General features: G+C 39.0%; 1 protein-coding gene across 11 annotated transcripts in view; it reads right to left on the bottom strand.

Annotated features, from left to right (window-relative positions):
* Window positions 1–19,542, bottom strand: part of CARM1 (coactivator associated arginine methyltransferase 1) — an 86,023-nt gene that overhangs the window by 29,787 nt on the left and 36,694 nt on the right. For all 11 annotated transcript variants that reach the window (XM_034411209.3, XM_087888422.1, XM_034411206.3 and 8 more), the window contains 8 exons: window positions 10,793–10,897; window positions 9,718–9,828; window positions 8,396–8,573; window positions 4,498–4,588; window positions 3,998–4,079; window positions 2,374–2,459; window positions 703–792; window positions 101–238 (listed from right to left, as the gene is read on the bottom strand). In XM_034411209.3, the coding sequence (XP_034267100.1) occupies window positions 101–238; window positions 703–792; window positions 2,374–2,459; window positions 3,998–4,079; window positions 4,498–4,588; window positions 8,396–8,573; window positions 9,718–9,828; window positions 10,793–10,897 (881 nt within the window). The remainder of the gene's footprint in view (window positions 1–100; window positions 239–702; window positions 793–2,373; window positions 2,460–3,997; window positions 4,080–4,497; window positions 4,589–8,395; window positions 8,574–9,717; window positions 9,829–10,792; window positions 10,898–19,542) is intronic.

Genomic DNA, 19,542 nt, shown 5'->3' with positions numbered 1-19,542 from the left:
GCCTTGAATTTGACATATCTGCATTAGACCCATAGCAAACTTTGACAAGTTACTTTGAGGAAACTTGGCCATTTTCTCAATATGATTCCTCACATCTTACCTCTTGTTGGCAATGAGGAGGCATGTCCCTGAGAGGGTGTCACCAGCCTTAGCAAAAAGGGGAGACTGAAACAGACACCGAACTTGATACCAGTGGGTAAGAGGTTCTGTGGGAGCAGTTGAAAGCCAAACAGTCATTCTAATAGAAGGATAGAGACAAAAGTCAAGAGTAGAAAGTTCATGAATCCGTAGTCCATCTTTGAAATATTTACTGTAGTTTTAAAAACATATTCAGCTGCACAATTGGTTTGTGCAAGCCAATTTAACATACATTAGAAATTAATATGTAACTCATTAGGTGCATAGATTTAGGGTCAAATAACACAACTTTAGAATTAACTACCCTCTTTAATCAGTCTTGAGATAAATAATATAGGATTAGGAAACTCTTCATTTCCAAATAAGAACAATAAGAAAGAAAATAAGAAATGCACATTTTCTTTCTTTTCTTTATTTTTCACATATTTAGCCACAAGACACAAATCAAAAAATAATTGCCATTTATAGTTGCTATTGTATTGTTCAAGTTAATGTTGTACAAGATTGTAATAACAATTAAGTTAACACTTGATGGTAGGAAAGCACATCTTTATCCTCACTTACACTGAACCAATGAAGGCTACATCAAACCAAAAAGCCAACCCATGGATTAATCCTGAATGTAGCATGTGGAATTTGAATGGAATTTCTATCCTGGAAAATAAAAGTCACAGTGAGTCGCATGAAGCTAACTTCTTGTAGACATATTGTTCTATATATGTGGACAACATATAGTGCACATTACATATTTGGAATATAATAACCCCTTTCACACAGTATATAAGGCACAATTACTCAAGTCAAACATTATAGTCTGGAGCAATGCTGAGAATTATATTCAGAAGTTTCCCAACACAGAAGAATTCTCATTGCACACTTCAGAAACTCAGAATGGCTTATGTATTGACATTTTGACAAAGAGGGTAACAATTTTCCTTGAAGTATTATTTGATTAAAGAAGTGTTTCTCATTCTTCGCAACCTTAAGATGTGTTGACATCAATTCCAGTATTTCCCTGATAGTCACACATCTTAAAGTTGCCAAGGTTGAGAAAATCTGGATTAAAGAAATGTAATCTTTCTTTTAAAAAAGACTGGTTTTTAATTCCTATTTCAATTTAAATTTACACATTCACATTTCAAGATAAAAAGATCCTCAAACAAATATTATGTACAATAATTCTAAGTTAAATGTTTATCTATGCTGGTAGCTCAGAATTATCAACTAGGTTCCAACTTTGACCCCAAAAGAAACCTACCTGAATTGAGAACAGGCATTAGCTAAATAATATGGGTCCTATTTAGGGGATGGACTATTTTTAGACTTTCTAAGAAATGACAAAAATCAGCAGACAAGCATTGAAAATGACTCCACCAGCACCTAATCCACAGTTTGTGGGGGCAATAAACTGACTTTGTATAAATATACAAAAGTATGAAGGCTATTGCTTAACGTACTGTAAGCCGCCCTGAATCTCCGGAGAAGGGCGGCATATTTAATCATTGTTGTGTCTTGTGTTTTTAAATTGGCTGTACACCGCCCTGAGTCCTTCGGGAGAAGGGCGGTATAGAAATAAAATTATTATTATTATTATTATTATTATTATTATTATTATTATTATTATTATTATTATTATTATTATATAAATCAAATTAAAAAAAAATTCAAATAATCCAGCATGATGATTTTTCCAGTACTCAAAACCTATTCCCCCAAGATACTGAGCAAATAAGTCTTGGCTTCCCATAAGCAAAGTATGTTTCATATAGACACCTTCACCAGGGCAAAATATACACCCCCAGTGTAAGAAAAAGAGGCTAACCAGAAGCATGATCTATCTTGGGTCAGTTCTGGATCACCATGGAAAATGTTTCAGGGAAAGATTCTATCAACTCCATAGTAATGAATGAAAATTCACAAAAGAGGAGGTTTAGACTATTCTTCATGGCAGTTTCCCAAACTATAAGCCTATGATGGCTCATCTGTATAGATTCCGAATGGGAATGCATGGAAGGAGTTATATCACCAAATGAGGTCAAAAGGTAGCTACAAAAGTTTGCCAATGTGCTATAGAAAATTATTGACCATAATTATGATGGTTGATATTTTGGCATCTAATTACAAACAAGTCTTACTAATGTTAAAACAAACATAACATTTCTAAAGGAAATATAAGTTCTCCAACATGAAATCACAGTGGGATCAGAGTCCTGAATTTTTTGGAGAAAAGATTACCTGTGCAAATCTGCTTCTTTGGCATCTAAGAAGTTTACGGTGTATTTAACAGATTTGGCCATTAGAATCCTAATATCAAAGGTATCCTAGGAACAAAAAAATTAATTAATGATTAGTTCTGGTTAGGGTAGGATGACTAAAACCTTGGCTCCCAATTAAAAGGAAGGATGATAATATATTGTCTTATAGACCAGAAAATATCTGGGGGGAAAATAAATCTTTCAGCTGATTTTTCCTCCAGCTCATCTGTAGTTCACCAAATGAAGAAAGCTAGACTATATTATAGGAATGTGAACTTTCCACAAGACTGAAAACTGTCTGTCAGTACACACATATAGTACATGTCTGCAACTCCTTAAACCAAGCACACATTTTTCTGATATTGTGCTGGCAGCTGCACAACCCTGGGAAAAAATATAGCTATTTCAGATCTAATGCATTGCACAGTTCTATTATGCTACACTTTCCTTCTTGGTTTTCAGGCACACTGAAGCAGAAGCAGAGGTATAGTAGATAGTGGGCAATGGAATAAACTACTCTGTGATTTAAGCCCCTCCCTCTAGTTCTAACATTTTAGCCAGTCAATATTTTGGTCACAATTAATTCCAAAAATCTTTAAATGAAGGAAAACCATCCATCCATGAATTAACACAAAGGTTAACCTAATGGAACTACAAGCACAGTGTTTGCATTCAGAATTCTCATTCTAAGTAGTCTTCTTTTCAAGAAAAGAAACAAGGAGGTGTTAACTGTGTCACAACTGACATACTGCTGCTGCTTCACTTTGTATGTTGCCAGCCTGACATAGCAACAGTGGGAGGAATTGGAATGTGGGTGATTTGGGAGGGATTGGGTTTGAAGCAGAGTCGGCCCTGATGTGAGGAGTACCAATCAAGAACAAGGTCAACAAAAGGAATGCAGCAATGGGAAAAGCTCAAACATAGGGTCTGTTTCCAAAACAACCTGAGAACTTTCAATTGGACAGTGACTGATTACTGAGGGATTGGCCAGAGAAAAAGGAAAGTTAATTACAGCATTATTACGCCTAGCCAACAGATTCTGTCTGCTCTATTCTATAACTGCTTTATTATCAGTTCAGCATACCCTTGGAAAAAGAGCTTTAATTAGTTTAAATGAGATGTATGACACATTGAATCTGTGAACATTGAACCAAAGGGCATGAAGTTCTTAACAGAAAAAAGTTATCTCACATTGTCTGCTTCTTTGTAAACCTTAAGGGGGAGGAGTTGTATCAAATTTCTGTATGAATCAGACTAAGTTCTCAAAGAACTTTCAAGATTCCTATAAATGTGTTCAAAATCATAAAGTAGTATTTGTGGTGAAGCTTTGCCTGAAGCCAACTTTTGATTAATGACAAAAGGACAAATACTAGTGAATTTAGTTATTTTGTGTAAGGGAAAGGTACTATTTATTGAACATGGGCCAAGAATGAGGAAACTGATAATCAAACAACTATTTCTAGGATTAGAACCACCATGGGTAATATTGAAGACATGTTAGCACAATGTCCGTGCTTAGCACAATTGCATATGCACGCTATCACAGATTAATTATTTCAGCTACAGCCAAACCTCCAAAATGTTATAGGAATAATCCAACTTACCACAACAGGCTGTCTGAAATATTCATCTACTGCTGCACCTCGGAGTGCTGATAAATCTACTCCATGAAAAGATGGCTGATACCTACAATATAAGATACCACCAACTGATAAGATGAAAAATATAAAATAAAATATAAAATATTAAAGAGAAGAAATCCAAGAGGAAACTGATGTAAGATTTGAAAAGGAACACATCTCACATTCATCTGAAAAAACCTATTCCGGAAAGATAGCTATGGCACTGCAGAACACTTGGAAGAACCTGCCTGCTACTTAACTAGAGTAGGCAGAACAGGCAGCACTAAGTTCAAATGAAACCAGAGATTCTTCATGTAGTTCAACATTCCGGCAACTAATTCCATAGCTCCTCTTCATACATGTCAAATCGAATACATTTGGGGTGACCCAAGTGGGGAAGGCTGAAGTACAGGTTTAGTTCCCGTTTTCTGTGGGATAAACTACAGTAGCAAAAACTGGATTTCAGAAGAGAAAAGACGCACCAAAAGTTAGCTTTTGTGAACTGTTCCATGTATAGCTGTTCATCTGTAAATGGGGCTAGATGGACATCGCCAATAGTTGGAAACATATTTCCTAAAATGGAGCAGAAGACAACGTATATTTATAGTTTCATTTAATTTTTTAGAATAGAAACATTTTATCTTGTTTTTCAATTTGAATAAAATCTCCGAAGTTTGATCGAATATGCTTTAAAAACCAAACAAAACAGGAGGTCAATTGTCAAGACTGATAAACTATCAAAACAAAATAAAACCAAGGTAACAAATCAAATCAAAATTCTGTCCCACCTCATTTTTGTTTTGGTTTTGTTTAACATACTGGCTGACAAATTCCAAGGAACTCAAAAATTTGCATACAATTGAGTTTACCTAATAAAGCTACCTTATACTATTAATGGTACAAAATTACAAGCATGGAAAATCATTTCAAGTTAAAGCATTTCAGCATTAAATGGGCTATTCTACTTACTGAAAATGTTCAGAACTTACCAAGAGAATTCTATCCATGAAATGGCCCATCACCAAAACGTTTTGGTAAAGTCTGAATAGCCCATTTGAAGAGGTTTGAAACCTCTGGTATATCTTTGCTTAGAACCCCAAATTCTCTTTGCATCCTGACCAAAGCACTTGAAAGATGGCCACAGCATATCAGTAGGAACTGCCTCACAGAAGGGGACTGAAGTTTAATCAAACCAGGGCTTCAAAACTGATCCTGAAGCCCTGGCTATTTCAAATAGGAATGGTCATCTTTCATGACGGATTGATGCTTCTTCCCATTACTCCATCGTTCTTCCTTTTCAAAAATTATATGTATAGAATAAGTAGATGTGCATAAGTAAAAGCACCATACAGAGGATCACCAGTACCAATATTTTGTTAATCTTTTTAATTAAAAAAAATATGGTGCTAGAGTTTGATATAATAACTGTAATAGCCAATTCCAGCAGTTGAGTGCTGATCAACTTGAAAGCAAACCAAGATCATTCAAATATAAGGGAATGTTCATTACATCTTTGGAGGTTTTTTAAAATAGGAGAAGGGTACTGGTATTGGAAGAATAGTGATAAGTGGGCCAAAATAAAATTTATGGATGAAATTAGTTATTCTTAATATAAAATAACTGCAAGAATCTAAAAGTTCTCCATAAACCTAGCATGTGTAAAATCACTAATTGAAGATCCTGCTTATCTACAGGAGACTCATTTAATAGAACAGGATAAATTTCTATCAATGAAGTAGAAACAGGGTAGAAGCAGGATGGGGCAGGTTCTAACAGCTACTTTGATAAAAACTAGCTTCCCCTCCCCCAAGTCTTGCCATGCTGTCTCACTTTGGCCAGGGATATTTGTATGTTTTTGGGAGGGATGTCAGAAGTGTATGCCAAATCTATATATTCCCATCAGGGTCATCCAAAGCATTAAGGTCATTCTAGCTGCCTAGCAAGCAGACATCTACTTTGGGCAGAAATGATATAGGAAAATACTGGAAGCATTTTAGTGACGACAGCAAAGGGATCCATTCATACTGCATGGGAGAAGGCAATGTTAAACCACTCCTGTACCTTTATTAAAACCCCACATGGACAGAAAATATAACATGATTGATGATATAGTGTTGAAGGATAGGCCTTTCATGTCATATGGCACTCAACATGCTACTGAGGAAGAGCTGAGGAACTTTTGGAGCATTAATGTTGTTTATGACATGGCTAGATTAAAGCCTTTGGGACATCTAGTTATTGATATTGCCATGTAGAAAAAGAAGTCAGAAGCAACAAAGACAAAATTAAAGTGGGAACAAGAAGCAAGAAGGCTCAACACAGTGAACAATGAAATGAAACATCAAATTGACACCTTAAATCATCAAATCAAGATGGATTGGTAAGATTACAATTAATTACTCAGGACATAAAAAAGAAAGGAATTAGGAAAGTTATTGCAAGAACAATACAGGTAGTTTTCTCAACTTAAAGACTGTAATTTTGATGATAAATTGTGGCAATCATAAAGTGGGCCATTGTATGACCAGAACTGATTTTATGACCTTTTAGTGGCAATCCTTAAGTGAACAGAGTGATGGTAAAGGGAATGCAGTGGTCATTACTCAGTTTGCTTTGAGGTGTTTTTTCCTGGAAATTGAAAGTATATGCCAGTTTGCAACAAAAACATCATAAATCATGGTCACATGACCATAGAGTGCTGCAACCATAAATGTAGATCAGTTGCCAACCATCCAAAATGCAGTTATGTGACCATGGGGTGGGAGGGTCATTGGAACTTCAAATTTGGGTTGTAAGCAGAGGTGGGCTGCTGCCAGTTTGGATCGGTTCACCCGAACTGGTTGTTCCGTTTCTGCGCAGTTTGAAGAACCAGAAAATCGGACTACCAGCTAGCCCAGCCCGCCATTTTCAGGCCATTTTCGGTCATTTTTCGGGCAAAAACAGGATGAAAGACAGCCTGAAAGTGGCCCCAAAATGCCCCCAAAACAGGCAATTTTCCGGGTTGTTTTCAGGCTGTTTTTCCAGCCAAAATTGGCCCCAAAATGGCCTGAAATTGGCCCAAAAAAGCTGGCTGAGAGAGGAAGAGAAGCTAGGTGAGCTGGATGCAGACATGTTCCAAGTCCCCTTGTCCCAGAAGCAGCAACCTCGCACTCTCCCCTCTCTACTAGCCCCTTTCTTCGCACGGGATCGCCCAGCAATGGAGACAGAGAGGGAGAAGGGGGTGGCGTTTTTGTGTGGCACTCTCCCCTCAATGTTAGTGGCTGCTGCTGCCCCTTTCTCCCTCTGTCTCTGCTGCTGGGCTATCCCGTGTGAAGGGGACTAGCAGAGAGGGGAGAGTGCAAGGTTGCTGCTTCTGGGATGAGGGGACCCGGGAAGCTTCTCTATCCACCTTACCCAGCTTCTCTTTCTTGTGCAGCCAGCTTTCCCAGTCTAGGTTGATGCAGTCTCTCTCTTTCTCCCTCTCTCTCTCTCTCACACACACACAGTCTCAGACAATATCACACCACCTGTCCCCTCACAGTCACATGGCCAAGTTCAGGCATTTGGCAAATTGCTCACATTTACAAGTGGCTGAATCACCCCTGGTCAAGTAACTGCAATTTGCTATTATTTTTGCCAGTTTCTGGCAAAAGATGCCCATTTGGAAAGAATGGATTCAGACTTATGACTGCATGGTTTGTTTAATTATTTGCTTCATGACCACCATAAAAGCAATTGTAAGTGGATACCCCAACTTATGACTGTCATGAGTTATGACTGAAATTCTAGTCCCAATTGTTGTTGTAAGTTGATACCTATTTGTAGTAACACAGCAGGAGCGTAGTTAGTGAATGATCAGTATATAACCAGTGTTACTGTCATATATAATGCTGATTTGATAAACACTATTGTTGGAGGAGCCAACATGTAACCAAGTAGCAGCATATATCCAAATTCCTGACTTACGACCAGCCTTATCCCCACTGGTCCAGATCCTCTGGTCTAGACACCATCCAGAACAAAGCAAAGAAACCAAACCAGTTACAATAATGATATCAAGTGCCCAGAATGCAGAGAAACATATTAGAAGAGATTCCCATTTCCCATCAAAGAGGCAGCCAAAACAGTGTGTAATAGTTTTATGGTACTAACCTATGTTAACTAATTGAACAATGCCTAGTATCAGAATTCCCAACACCATCCTGAGCTAATAGGCCAGAAGCAAGCTCCAATTCCTCCTTCCTCTATTTTGTTATCATTGTGTGACATTGACCTAGTCACATTCTCCCAGACAATGGCAAACTATTTCTGAAAAACATTGCCAAGAAAACTGCAGGGACATGTCCAGATAGTCTCCAAGAATCGAACACAACTGAACACAAGAAAAAAAAAGTTACTTACCACTAGGTTTTAAATACTTCTTGGCATGCAGGTAACTCTCCAGCATTCGTTCATTGAAAAGCATGTACCCCATTGGCTCAGAAATAATGATGTCCACCTGTTCTGGAAGTGAGATTTCTTCTACCTTCCCAGGAATAACCACAATTCGATCAGTAAGATTATTACTCTTCACTAAAACCTGGACAGAAAGAGGGAAAAATTAGAAAGCCATCATTCCACAGATATTTACGAGAATTTGGTTTTCAGATAGTTGATAATTAGAAAGAAAGAGGTGCTTTAGATACAGGAGCATACTAATTCACCCCAAACCTCTATTTATAAATGAAATCCAGTTTGGACATAAGAAAAATCTGCTGCTTGCCAGCCAGGTTAGACTACTACATTTACAATAAAATATTTGCTATAAGTAGTTGTTGTATGTTCCTTTCTTCCCCAGGCATGTTATGAAATGCAGTTTCATCGGTAAATTGAAAGAAGCCCCAATCATATCATGTTTTCCCGAAAATAAGACCCTGTCTTATATTTTTTTTGAACCCTGAAATAAGCACTTGGCCTTATTTTCGGGGGAGGTCTTATTATTTTGGGGCGCGTTGAACAAGACAGGGCTTCTCTTGTCGTCTTACCTGATTTCCATCTCTGTCTCCCTAACCCTAACCTGAGGAAATGGCAGGGGCTGTGCATGCACTTAAATATTTTCGGGGAGGGCTTATTTTAGCGCATGCGCTCAAAAGCCTGATTGGGCTTATTGTCCAGGGAAGTCTTATTTTTGGGGAAACAGAGTTTGATTGAAGTCGAAGTTCCTATTCCTGGTCGCCCTTGAGAATGATTACCACTCTAGCCCTCAGAAAGTTTGCATTCACTAGTTTTCTAGGTGAGCCTCTCATCAGCTGAGTACACTTGTCAGCAGCTGCAGGGGGAAAAAGGGAAGTGGACCCAGGCTTGGTATGGGGGAGACAAGGGCAGTAGTATTGGGGGGGGAGTGGGTCAGGTTTCTGAGAAGTGGGAGGGGAGAGGGTAAAGGCCCATAAGCCACTGGGCCCAGCCAGCTGAAGCCTTCCAGCACACAACATATTTTTGTGTGCCAGTAGGCTAGCTGGCTGAGGCCTTCTGGGAGTGAGAAAGGAGGAGGCCCGCATGCAGTTGGGCCTAGCCAGCCAAGGCCTTTCAATCCGTGGAAAGTTTCTATGTGCCAGTGGGAGCCAGATCTCCCAAGACCTCTCCCACCTTGAGATGACCCCTGGCATGGTCATTTAACAACCGAAACTGGAGAGCTGGGATTGTGGTCACTGAATGAAGCAGCCATGTGGGTGTCTCACACTAACCTCTGCATGTTGAGCCATTGTGCTTGCTTCCACTGCATAAATTTTTCTTGCTCCAGCTTGGGCTGCAAAAAATGACAGGATGCCAGAACCACAGCCAACATCTAATACAATCTGGAGGAAAAATTAGATCAATACAATCACAAAAACTAAATATCAGTAAAACCTTTTCTATAAAATGTAGTCTTACAATTTATTAAATATTTATTAAATACTAAATTTGTAAGGTAAAACTAAGCCATCCTTACTGACAGCTACAACATTTAGAAGAGTGGATCTTGTATCCAAGCTCCGGTTGCTCAGAGTTCTACATTTGTTTATTGTATTAGTGTATTTATTAAAGATATGCAGCTATCTGGATCCAAAGCAGAAAAACTGCTTTGAAGAAGATAAAACTTGAATGCACCACCTCTTGAGAATTAATGTCCAATGACTCTGGAGGGCACCAGATTAGGAAATCTGTAGCAATTCAAAATATTTATAATTAGGGCATTAATAATTATGGCATAGTCATCTCCACAAAACAGTGTAGCTGATGAGCAAATGGAAGCTGATATTGTCTATTCTCTGGCTACCAGTAATTCAATTTACAGCAATCGTTTATTAGAAATCCCAAATTGTGTACCCTGCCTTTTGATCCTCACTCAGGATTAGCTGCAGGCCACCATCAAGATTTTCCTTTTCACGGTACCTTATTTGAGAGAAACTTTATTGTAGTATCCCTGTGTTACTAAATCAGACCACATCCTTCTTTTTTCAAACTCTTCAAGCTTCCATCATTTCCAGATTAACTAAGCAAAATATTCTGAGCCAAAGAGTATCATGATTTAGATATCATAATTGAATATATATTTAGAATAGAATAGAATAGAATAGAATAGAATAGAATAGAATAGAATAGAATAGAATAGAATAGAATTCTTTATTGGCCAAGTGTGATTGGACACACAAGGAATTTGTCTCTCAGTGTACATATAAAGACAATATGTAAATTCAGTCTTGCCCTTTATCAACTATGCAATATTCAGAAGGAATCTTCATTGGTTACACTTAAGGCATTATTAAACTTTAGCCATACCTTATCTTTGAAATCACTATGGTTTTGCAGGATTGCTCTCTGATATGTGCCTGTTCGGACATAATCCTGCATCATATTTTGCTGTTGGGATAAATATCCATAAAACTGAAAGAGGAAACAAAAAGACTCTGCTAAAACCAACACACTCACTCACAGAAAGAAATGCTATAATTTTAGAAAATGCTAACTACCATATGATAGATATGCAAGAGACCACTACATATCTACAGAAATGCACATAATCAAAGATAAACTCCCCCAGAATGTATATTGGTCAATATAAAAGGGAAAAAAGGGACATTGTCATAGGTATATATTACAGGCCACCCAACCAATCAGAAGAAATAGATGAACTCTGCCAACCAGTTAACAAATGTATGTAGGAAACATACCACAGTAATAATGGGAGACTTTAACTATCCAGGTATCAACTGGGAGACAAACTCTGCAATGGGAGATCAAATAGATTCCTAATCAGCCTAGCCAACAACTTGGCAAAAGGTCGAGGAGGGAACTAGAAGTAAAGCTATACTGGACCTAATTCTTATTAATAGAAAAGAAGTGACAGAGGGAGTTGAAGTTGCTGGAACCTTGAGTGAAAGTGACCATGTCATACTGGAGTTCAATGTAATGCTTGCTTTTCTACAAGCAGTAGAAAATAATCCAACCAGTGTCTTAAATTTTAAAAGAGTTGATTTTAACAAACTCAGAGAGAACCTAGAAAAGATTCCATCGATGAAAATCCTAAAGGGAAAACAACTCAAGAAGCACGGGGAAGAAACTGGAAGCATCGCGGTGAGACTGGCTGGAAAAATAGTGGGCTCTGATGAGCTCCGTAAAAATCCAGCCAGACAAATCGCTGTCGGGGGGTCTTCGGACCGGAACTGTCCTGTAGGGACGGTGAAGAAGGAGAGGCGCCTCGGATGACCAAGAGGAACAGGTAAGTTCCTTGAAAGGTTAGAGACAGCTCTTCGAATTGGCGGTGGGGGTGGCAGCCATTGAAAAATGACTGCTCTGAAGTTGGGGCAGCCGGACTAAGATTTTTCTGCAGGAGTGGTGTATGAATGGTGTGCTGGTACAGGGTGAGTGATTGGTCAACTCACAGGTAAAAAAGACATTTTTAATAACTTTAAAAGGTGTCCGAAACAGAAATGAGTGGCTAATTGGCACTTAGGAATTTAATGGAGGGAGAAGAACAAAGAGGAGGTTAAAATACCAAAGCCCAAGAAAGAAAATTTTACAACTGGATTTAAAATTGGATTTGGAGAAGTGAAAAATAATAAAAGAAAAAGAAAAAGAAACCTGAGGAAAAGTACTTTTTATGTGGATTTAAAATATTTTTGATAGTTTTGACATTTGAAGGAGAAGAACAAAGAGGAGGTTAAAATACCAAAACCCAAGAAAGAAAATTTTACAATTGGATTTAAAATTGAATTTGGAGAAGCGAAAAATAATAAAAGAAAAAGAAACCCAAGGAAAAGTACTTTTTATGTGGATTTAAAATACCTTTGACAGCTTTGACACTTAGTTGGTCTGAGAATATTGTGGATTTGAGAGAGACATCTTGTGGTGGAAAGAGAGTACTGCAATAGAGGTCCGAAGATAGAAGAGAAAATAACCTTGACTGCTAAAAGATAATTCGGAAACTATGAGAACTTTTAAGGAGTATCTGTTTTTCTAAATTGCTTGATTTAGATTCTCAACGGTGGTGGAAGATAACAAAGCTTTAACTTGGAGTGGATTGGATAAATATTTGAATTGGACATTGTCTGGAAATAAAAAGAGAGTATCTGGACTTTAAAATTTTAATTACATAGAGGTCAAAAGTTTTAACAATTTTTAAAATTGACAATATGGAGTCTTGGATGTGTGGGGAATTAACTGAGATGTTTAAAAACATGTGTGAATTACTAAAGGGTAATAAAAAGTCAGAAATTTTGCTGGAATACATAGAACAGGAAAAAGAGCATAAATGAGGAGCAAGAAAATAATACTGAAGGAAAAAGAATTGAATGCAAAAAGCAGTTAGATGATTTCACTGGGATTTACAGTGGCAAAAAAAAAGTAGATGGGATACCCCCCCCCCCAAAAAAAAAGAATCAATCAAAAGGAAAAGAAAAGGAAAAGAAGGAAAGAGTGGAAAGAGATTAGGAGAAAGCTTGGGGAGAATTACTCGAGTAATATATCTAAAAGTGAGAAAAAGGATTCAGGAGAAAAGATATAATAAATATAAAAATTAAAAAAAGAAGAAGTTAAGAGAATGGGATAAAAGGAGAAAATTATTAAGAAGTGGAATTTTGGAGAGACCAAGAGAAAATGGTTAAAGAGGGGAAGAATAGTGTAAAGGAGATAGGGAAATAAAGTATATATTAGTAGATTTAAAGGAATTGTATTAATATTATTAATTGTGGATGATCAATTAAGTTAAAGTGTTTTAATGTAAGAAGTGAATATGATGACGTATATTGCTTATAGTAAAGCAGAATAGCAGATGAAATATGAAATGGCAATTTGGATTAATTATGAAAACAAGTTAAATTAAGATACAAAATTGAAATGTTAAAAAGTGGGATGGGGATTTTGAAAAATATATTCTGTAAATGAAGAAATAAGATAATTAATTGATGTTATTGTAAGAAATTAGGAATTAAGGACGGATAGTGATATTGTTTATGTATTAGGTATTAAGACAAGATTAAGATAAAATGTGTATGGTCAAGTTAAAGGGTTTCAATGTAAGAACTGAATATTCTTACTGTATATTGCTTATAGTTGAAAAGTGGGATGGGGATTTTGAGAAATATATTCTGTAAATGGAGAAATAAGATAATTAATTAATTAATTAATTTTTATTTATTTATTATATTTCTATACCGCCTTTCTCCCGTAGGACTCAAGGCGGTGTACAGTCAAGAAAAATATAGATACACAAACATTATAAAATTGCTAATTAAAATTATTACTTAGTTTGGTCAATTAAATAAAACACAGAATTAGATCACATTTAAAAAATCATTCACATGTTCATATGTTTAGCCCCGCCTGTTGGAACATCAGGGTCTTGAGGGCACGGCAGAAAGCACGGAGATCAGGGATATTCCGTATCTCCGGGGGCAGTTCATTCCAAAGGGTTGGAGCCCTCACAGAGAAGGCCCTCCCCCTGGGAGTCGCCAGTCGACATAATTTGACTGACGGTACCCTGAGTAGTCCCTCCCTGTGAGAACGAACTGGTCGGTGGGAGGCTATTGGTGGCAAAAGACGGTCTCGTAGGTACCCAGGTCCTAAGCCATGGAGCGCTTTAAAGGTGATAAATAACACCTTGAATCGCACCCGGAAGACCACCGGGAGCCAGTGCAGCTCGTGTAGGAGAGGTGTTACATGGGCGTAACGAGCTGCGCCCATAATCACCCGCGCGGCTACGTTCTGGACCAGTTGGAGCCTCCGGGTGCTTTTCAAGGGGAGCCCCATGTAGAGAGCATTACAGTAGTCCATACGGGAGGTAACTAGGGCATGAGTGACCGTGCGCAAGGCGTCCCGATCCAGAAAGGGACGCAACTGGCGGATCAGGCGAACCTGATAAAAGGCACCCCTGGCCACGGCCGTCAAATGATCTTCTAAAGATAGCCGTGAATCCAGGAGGACACCCAAGTTGCGGGCCCTCTCTGTGGGGAGCAAGATCTCATCCCCTATTGTCAGTGATGGTACCAGCTGACTATATCGGGCCGGAAGCCACAGCCACTCGGTCTTGGAGGGGTTGAGTCTGAGCTTGTTTCTCCCCATCCAGATCCGCACGGCCTCCAGGCAACGGGACATCACAGCAAGGGCATCATTGGGGTGGTCTGGGGTGGAGATGTATAGCTGTGTGTCATCAGCATACTGATGAACACTCACCCCGAAACCACGGATGATCTCGCCTAGTGGTTTTACATAAATGTTGAACAGAAGGGGTGAGAGGACTGACCCTTGCGGCACTCCACAAATAAGGTGCCTCGAGGTCGACCTCTGCCCCCCGCCAACACAAACTGCGAACGGTCAGAGAGGAAGGAGGAGAACCACTGAAGTACGGTGCCCCCTATTCCTAACCCCTCCAGCCGGTGCAGTAAGATACCATGGTCGATGGTATCAAAAGCCGCTGAGAGATCTAATAGGACCAGGATAGAGGAGCAACCTCTGTCCCGAGCCCTCCAGAGATCATCCACCAACGCGACCAAAGCCGTTTCTGTGCTGTATCGTGACCTGAAGCCCGACTGGAACGGATCCAGATAGACAACTTCATCCAGGTATCGGGGTAGTTGTCGCGCCACCACACTCTCAACAACCTTCGCAACAAAGCGAAGATTGGAGACTGGACGATAATTTGATAATATAGCCGGGTCCAGGGAAGGCTTCTTGAGGAGGGGCTTCACAACCGCCTCTTTCAAGGCAGCGGGAAAGACACCCTCACTCAGAGAAGCATTTATAATCCCCTGGAGCCAGCCTCGTGTAACCTCCCGGGAGGCCAGTACCAACCAGGAGGGACACGGGTCCAATAAACATGTGGCAGCGTTAAGCTTGCCCAGAATCCTGTCCACGTCCTCAGGAGTCACAGAGTCAAACTCTTCCCAGATAACGCTCTCATGACCTGCCCTTGTCTCCTCCCCTGGATCTACCCAATCGGAGTCCAGGCCTTCCCGAATCTGAGCGACTTTATCATGCAGGAATTGTACAAAATCCTCAGCTCGACCCTTTAAGGGATCTTCCCGTACCCCCACCTGAAGTAGGGAGCGGGTCACCCTAAACAGTGCGGCTGGGCGGTTCTCTGCAGATGCAATAAGAGCAGAGAAGTAGCTAGACTTCGCCGCTCTTATCGCCACTAGGTAAGTCTTAATATAAGATCTCACCTGTGTTCGGTCAGATTCAGATCGGCTTGTCCTCCAATCGCTCTCCAGGTGTCTTTTCCGACGCTTCATCTCTCTCAGCTCCTCGGAAAACCAACAAGCTAGACGTGATCGGCATTGGGTCAGAGGCCGCAAAGGCACGACGCGATCCAAGGCCGCAGTAGCCGCCTTGTCCCAGGCGACCACCAGGTCCTCAGTCGAGTCGTGAGCCACAGTCTCAGGAAATGGCCCAAGCTCCATCAGGAACCTTTCGGGGTCCATCAGGCGCCTGGGACGGAACCATTTGGTTGGTTCCGTCTCCCTGCGGTGGGTGGAAGTGACTTGAAAGTCCATGTGAAAGAGAGAATGATCAGACCATGATATAATTAATTATAATTGATATAATTGTAAGAAATTAGGAATTAAAGGGTGGATAGTGATACTGTTTATGTACTATATATTAAGAAGAGATTAAGATAAGATAAAGGAGTATGGAAGAAGAATATTATGGCTGAAATTGGAAACATGTAAAATGTATTGGGGGGAGAGAGAGAGAACAATATGATAGAAGTTGAAATAATAAGATATGGTGAAAAAATGACAAATTTGTGACAAAGAATTATATAAAAGGGATGAATATGGAAAAAGCAGGAAATCAATATATATAAGATGTATAAGATGTGACCCAGTAAACACTGTTCATAAAATATGTATGATGAAAGAAAATTTTTAATAAAACTTGTTTACAAAAAAAAAAAAAAAAGCATGGGAAATTGTGAAAAATGTGATCATAAAAACCCAGTCCAGCACAATACCATTGGAGAAAAAAAAAAGGAATTCAAGAAGAAACCAGCATGGCTGTACAATGATTTCTCTGACAGACTGAAAGACAAAAAGGACAAGTACAAAAAATGGAAAGAGGGACACACAACTAAGGCAGAATATCAGCAGATAGCCAGAATCTGCATAGACAAAGTCAGGAAAGCAAAGGCTCAGAATGAACAAAGACTTGCAACAAAAGTAATAGATAATTTAAAAAAAGTTTCTTTCAACATATTAATAACAGAAAAAAGTCAAGGAAACAGTAGGTCCACTAAAGAGAGAAGGTGGCAAGGAAGTAACAGGCAGTAGGGAGAAAGCAGAGTTGCTTAACTTATTCTTTGCATCAGTCTTCACGCAAAAAGAAATTATAGCCCAGGAGTCAGCAACCTGCTCTTTGGGCCCTCTGCTGTGGCTCCCTATCAGGTGATCCCACCATTGGCTGGCCCCACGCCTCGCCCGCCCCTCCCAGTCACTCCTCACCTGGTCTGAGAAGGTAAGGGTGATGGTGGGGGATGGAGAAGCGGCCAAGGCAGAGACAGAGAGATACAGAGAGAGGGGGAGAAAGGGAGGGAGGGGAGAGAGAGAGATGTCAAAAGGATTGTGTGGTTCCCGGTGTTTTTTATCAACTGGTTCTCTGCCCTAATGACCGGCTGGGTAGGCATGGTTGGGGGGTGGGTGGGTCATGTGACTGGTGGAAGTGAGTGACATTGAGTTGGCCATGCTCACCCAGGTTTTGTGGTTCCCGGTGTTTTCTTGGGAAATGGGTCCAAATGGCTCTTTGAGTATTTAAGGTTGCAGACCCCTGTTGTAGCCCAACATATCAAAAGAACTACTGTAAAAGACAAACTAGAAATAAAAATTAAAATACCGTATTTTCCGGTGTATAAGACGACTGGGCGTATAAGACGACCCCCGACTTTTCCTGTTAAAATATAGGGTTTGGGCTATACTCGCCGTATAAGATACCCCTCTTTCAACACACACCAAATAAAAATTAAAAAACATCAACTGGCTCACCCACAATGTAAAAGCAGCTGTGCTAGACCCAAAATGGCCCCTGCAACAAGCAGGAACCTCACACAGCCACAAAAAGCCCAAAAAAACAACTTTCACACTTTACACACACAAAATTCCATATACAGCTTTGTGAGATTTTGTGTGTTTGTGTAGTTAGAGTGAAACACTACAGAAACACACTAAATCTCAGAAAGCTGCATAAATATTATTTTATTTTATTTTTATTTTTATATGAAAACTAAATTTAAAACTTCCTAAACTTTAAATGGCTAGGTCTAAAAAAGAACAACTAAAAAAACCCCCAATTAACTATTTTTTTTAAAGCTCCCAAAGGGGAAAAAAACTTACCCAACAGAACAGGGGTCTCCAACCTTGGCAACTTTAAGACTTGTAGACTTCAACTCCCAGAATTCCTCAGCCAGCTTTGTTTTGCTGGCTGAGGAATTCTGGGAGTTGAAGTCCACAACTCCCTGCCTGCTTGATTGCAGGCAGGGAGTGGCTTGCTAATGGAATGGATTCAGGCAAGCAAAGCAAGGCAAGCGTTGCGACTAGCAGCTAAAGTAAGCAAGCTGGAGGGGGAAAACTTTTTTCTTTTTACATGGCTCTGGCGATCCCAGCTGAGTTGCCTGATTAGCAGGCAAAGCTGGGATCGTCAGAGCTTGGATCGCCAGAGCCATTTAAGGCTCGTCAGAGCCTTTCGGGCTGGTCTGCCTGGTTACAGGAGAACGACGCCCGGCATATAAAACGACCCCCGACTTTTGAGAAGATTTTCATGTGTTAAATGTTGTCTTATATGCCGGAAAATACGATAAGCAAGAAAATGGTAAGAGAATACCTATCTGATCTTGACAAATATAAATCACCGGGACCTTACAGATTACATCCCAGAGTTCTTTATTTTTCAAGTTTTATTTACTTTATTTGAATAACATAAAAATTCCATTTCAATCAAATAGTTAGGTGATCGTAATCAAAATGTTTACAACAACATTCAGCACAATAACATTAATGCTATAATAACAATAATATATTTTTTGTCTATTTTATCAAATTTCCATTTTAACATTTACCCTTTTTATGGCCCTGCATTTCTAATTTCTGTTTTTATTGTCTAACCATTGGTAAAATAAGTTCCATGTCAAAAAGTATTCAGTTTCTTCTTTGTCCTTAATAGTAAGCATTAGTTTATCCATTTCTGCATATTCTAATATTTTCTTTATTACACTCTCATCTGTTGGGATCTCATCACACTTCCATTGTTGAGCATATACAATTCTAGCTGCAGTTAATACATGTAAAATCAAGTATATAGTCCCTTTGTCATATATTTCCAGCAGAATGCCCAATAGAAATATTTCTGGTTTCATATCTATATTCTGTTTAATCATTTTTTTCCAACCAAGTATGCATTTTCTTCCAGTCTTTTTTGCCTTTTGGACATATCCACCACATATGGCAATATGAACCAAGTATTTTGGTTGCATTTCCAACATTTAGCAGATCTATCCTGATATATTTTTGCCAGTCTTGCTGGGGCAAAATGCCATCTATAGAACATTTTATACAAATGTTCTTTATATGCAGTTGACATAGTCAATTTAACATTTCTATCCCACAATTTCTGCCATTTGTCTAGTTCTATTGCATATCCAAATTTTTTTGCCCAGACAATCATTGTCTCCTTTACCTGCTCACTTTCAAGTTTGATCCCTAATAAGTAACAATATATTTTCTTTATCAGTTTTTCATCCGTTATGGTTAATATCTGGTCCAATTCTGTTAACTCTTTACTGAAACCATACATTTTAGCAACTTTCTCATATCGAGATTGTATCTGCATTTCTGGTCACCATGCAATGTCCATCTCTTGACTGCTAAGTTCCTGCTTAGTTTTTAATTCCTCTTTTTCATTCAAAATATCTTTATATCTTACAATTTTTTCCATGTTAATAACATTACGATGTATCAATGCTTCCATTATGGAAAGCCAGACTGGTATTTTCAAGTAGTGTTGTTCTTTAATTTTAAGCCATACTGTTAACAATGCATTTCTAA

This window comes from Pantherophis guttatus, chromosome 2 (assembly GCF_059756535.1).
Source record: "Pantherophis guttatus breed Tessera chromosome 2, ASM5975653v1, whole genome shotgun sequence".
NCBI classification, from domain to species: Eukaryota; Metazoa; Chordata; class Lepidosauria; order Squamata; family Colubridae; genus Pantherophis; species Pantherophis guttatus.
The sequence above is the reverse complement of the archived record's forward strand: the minus strand, read 5'-3'. Positions and strand labels throughout refer to the sequence as shown.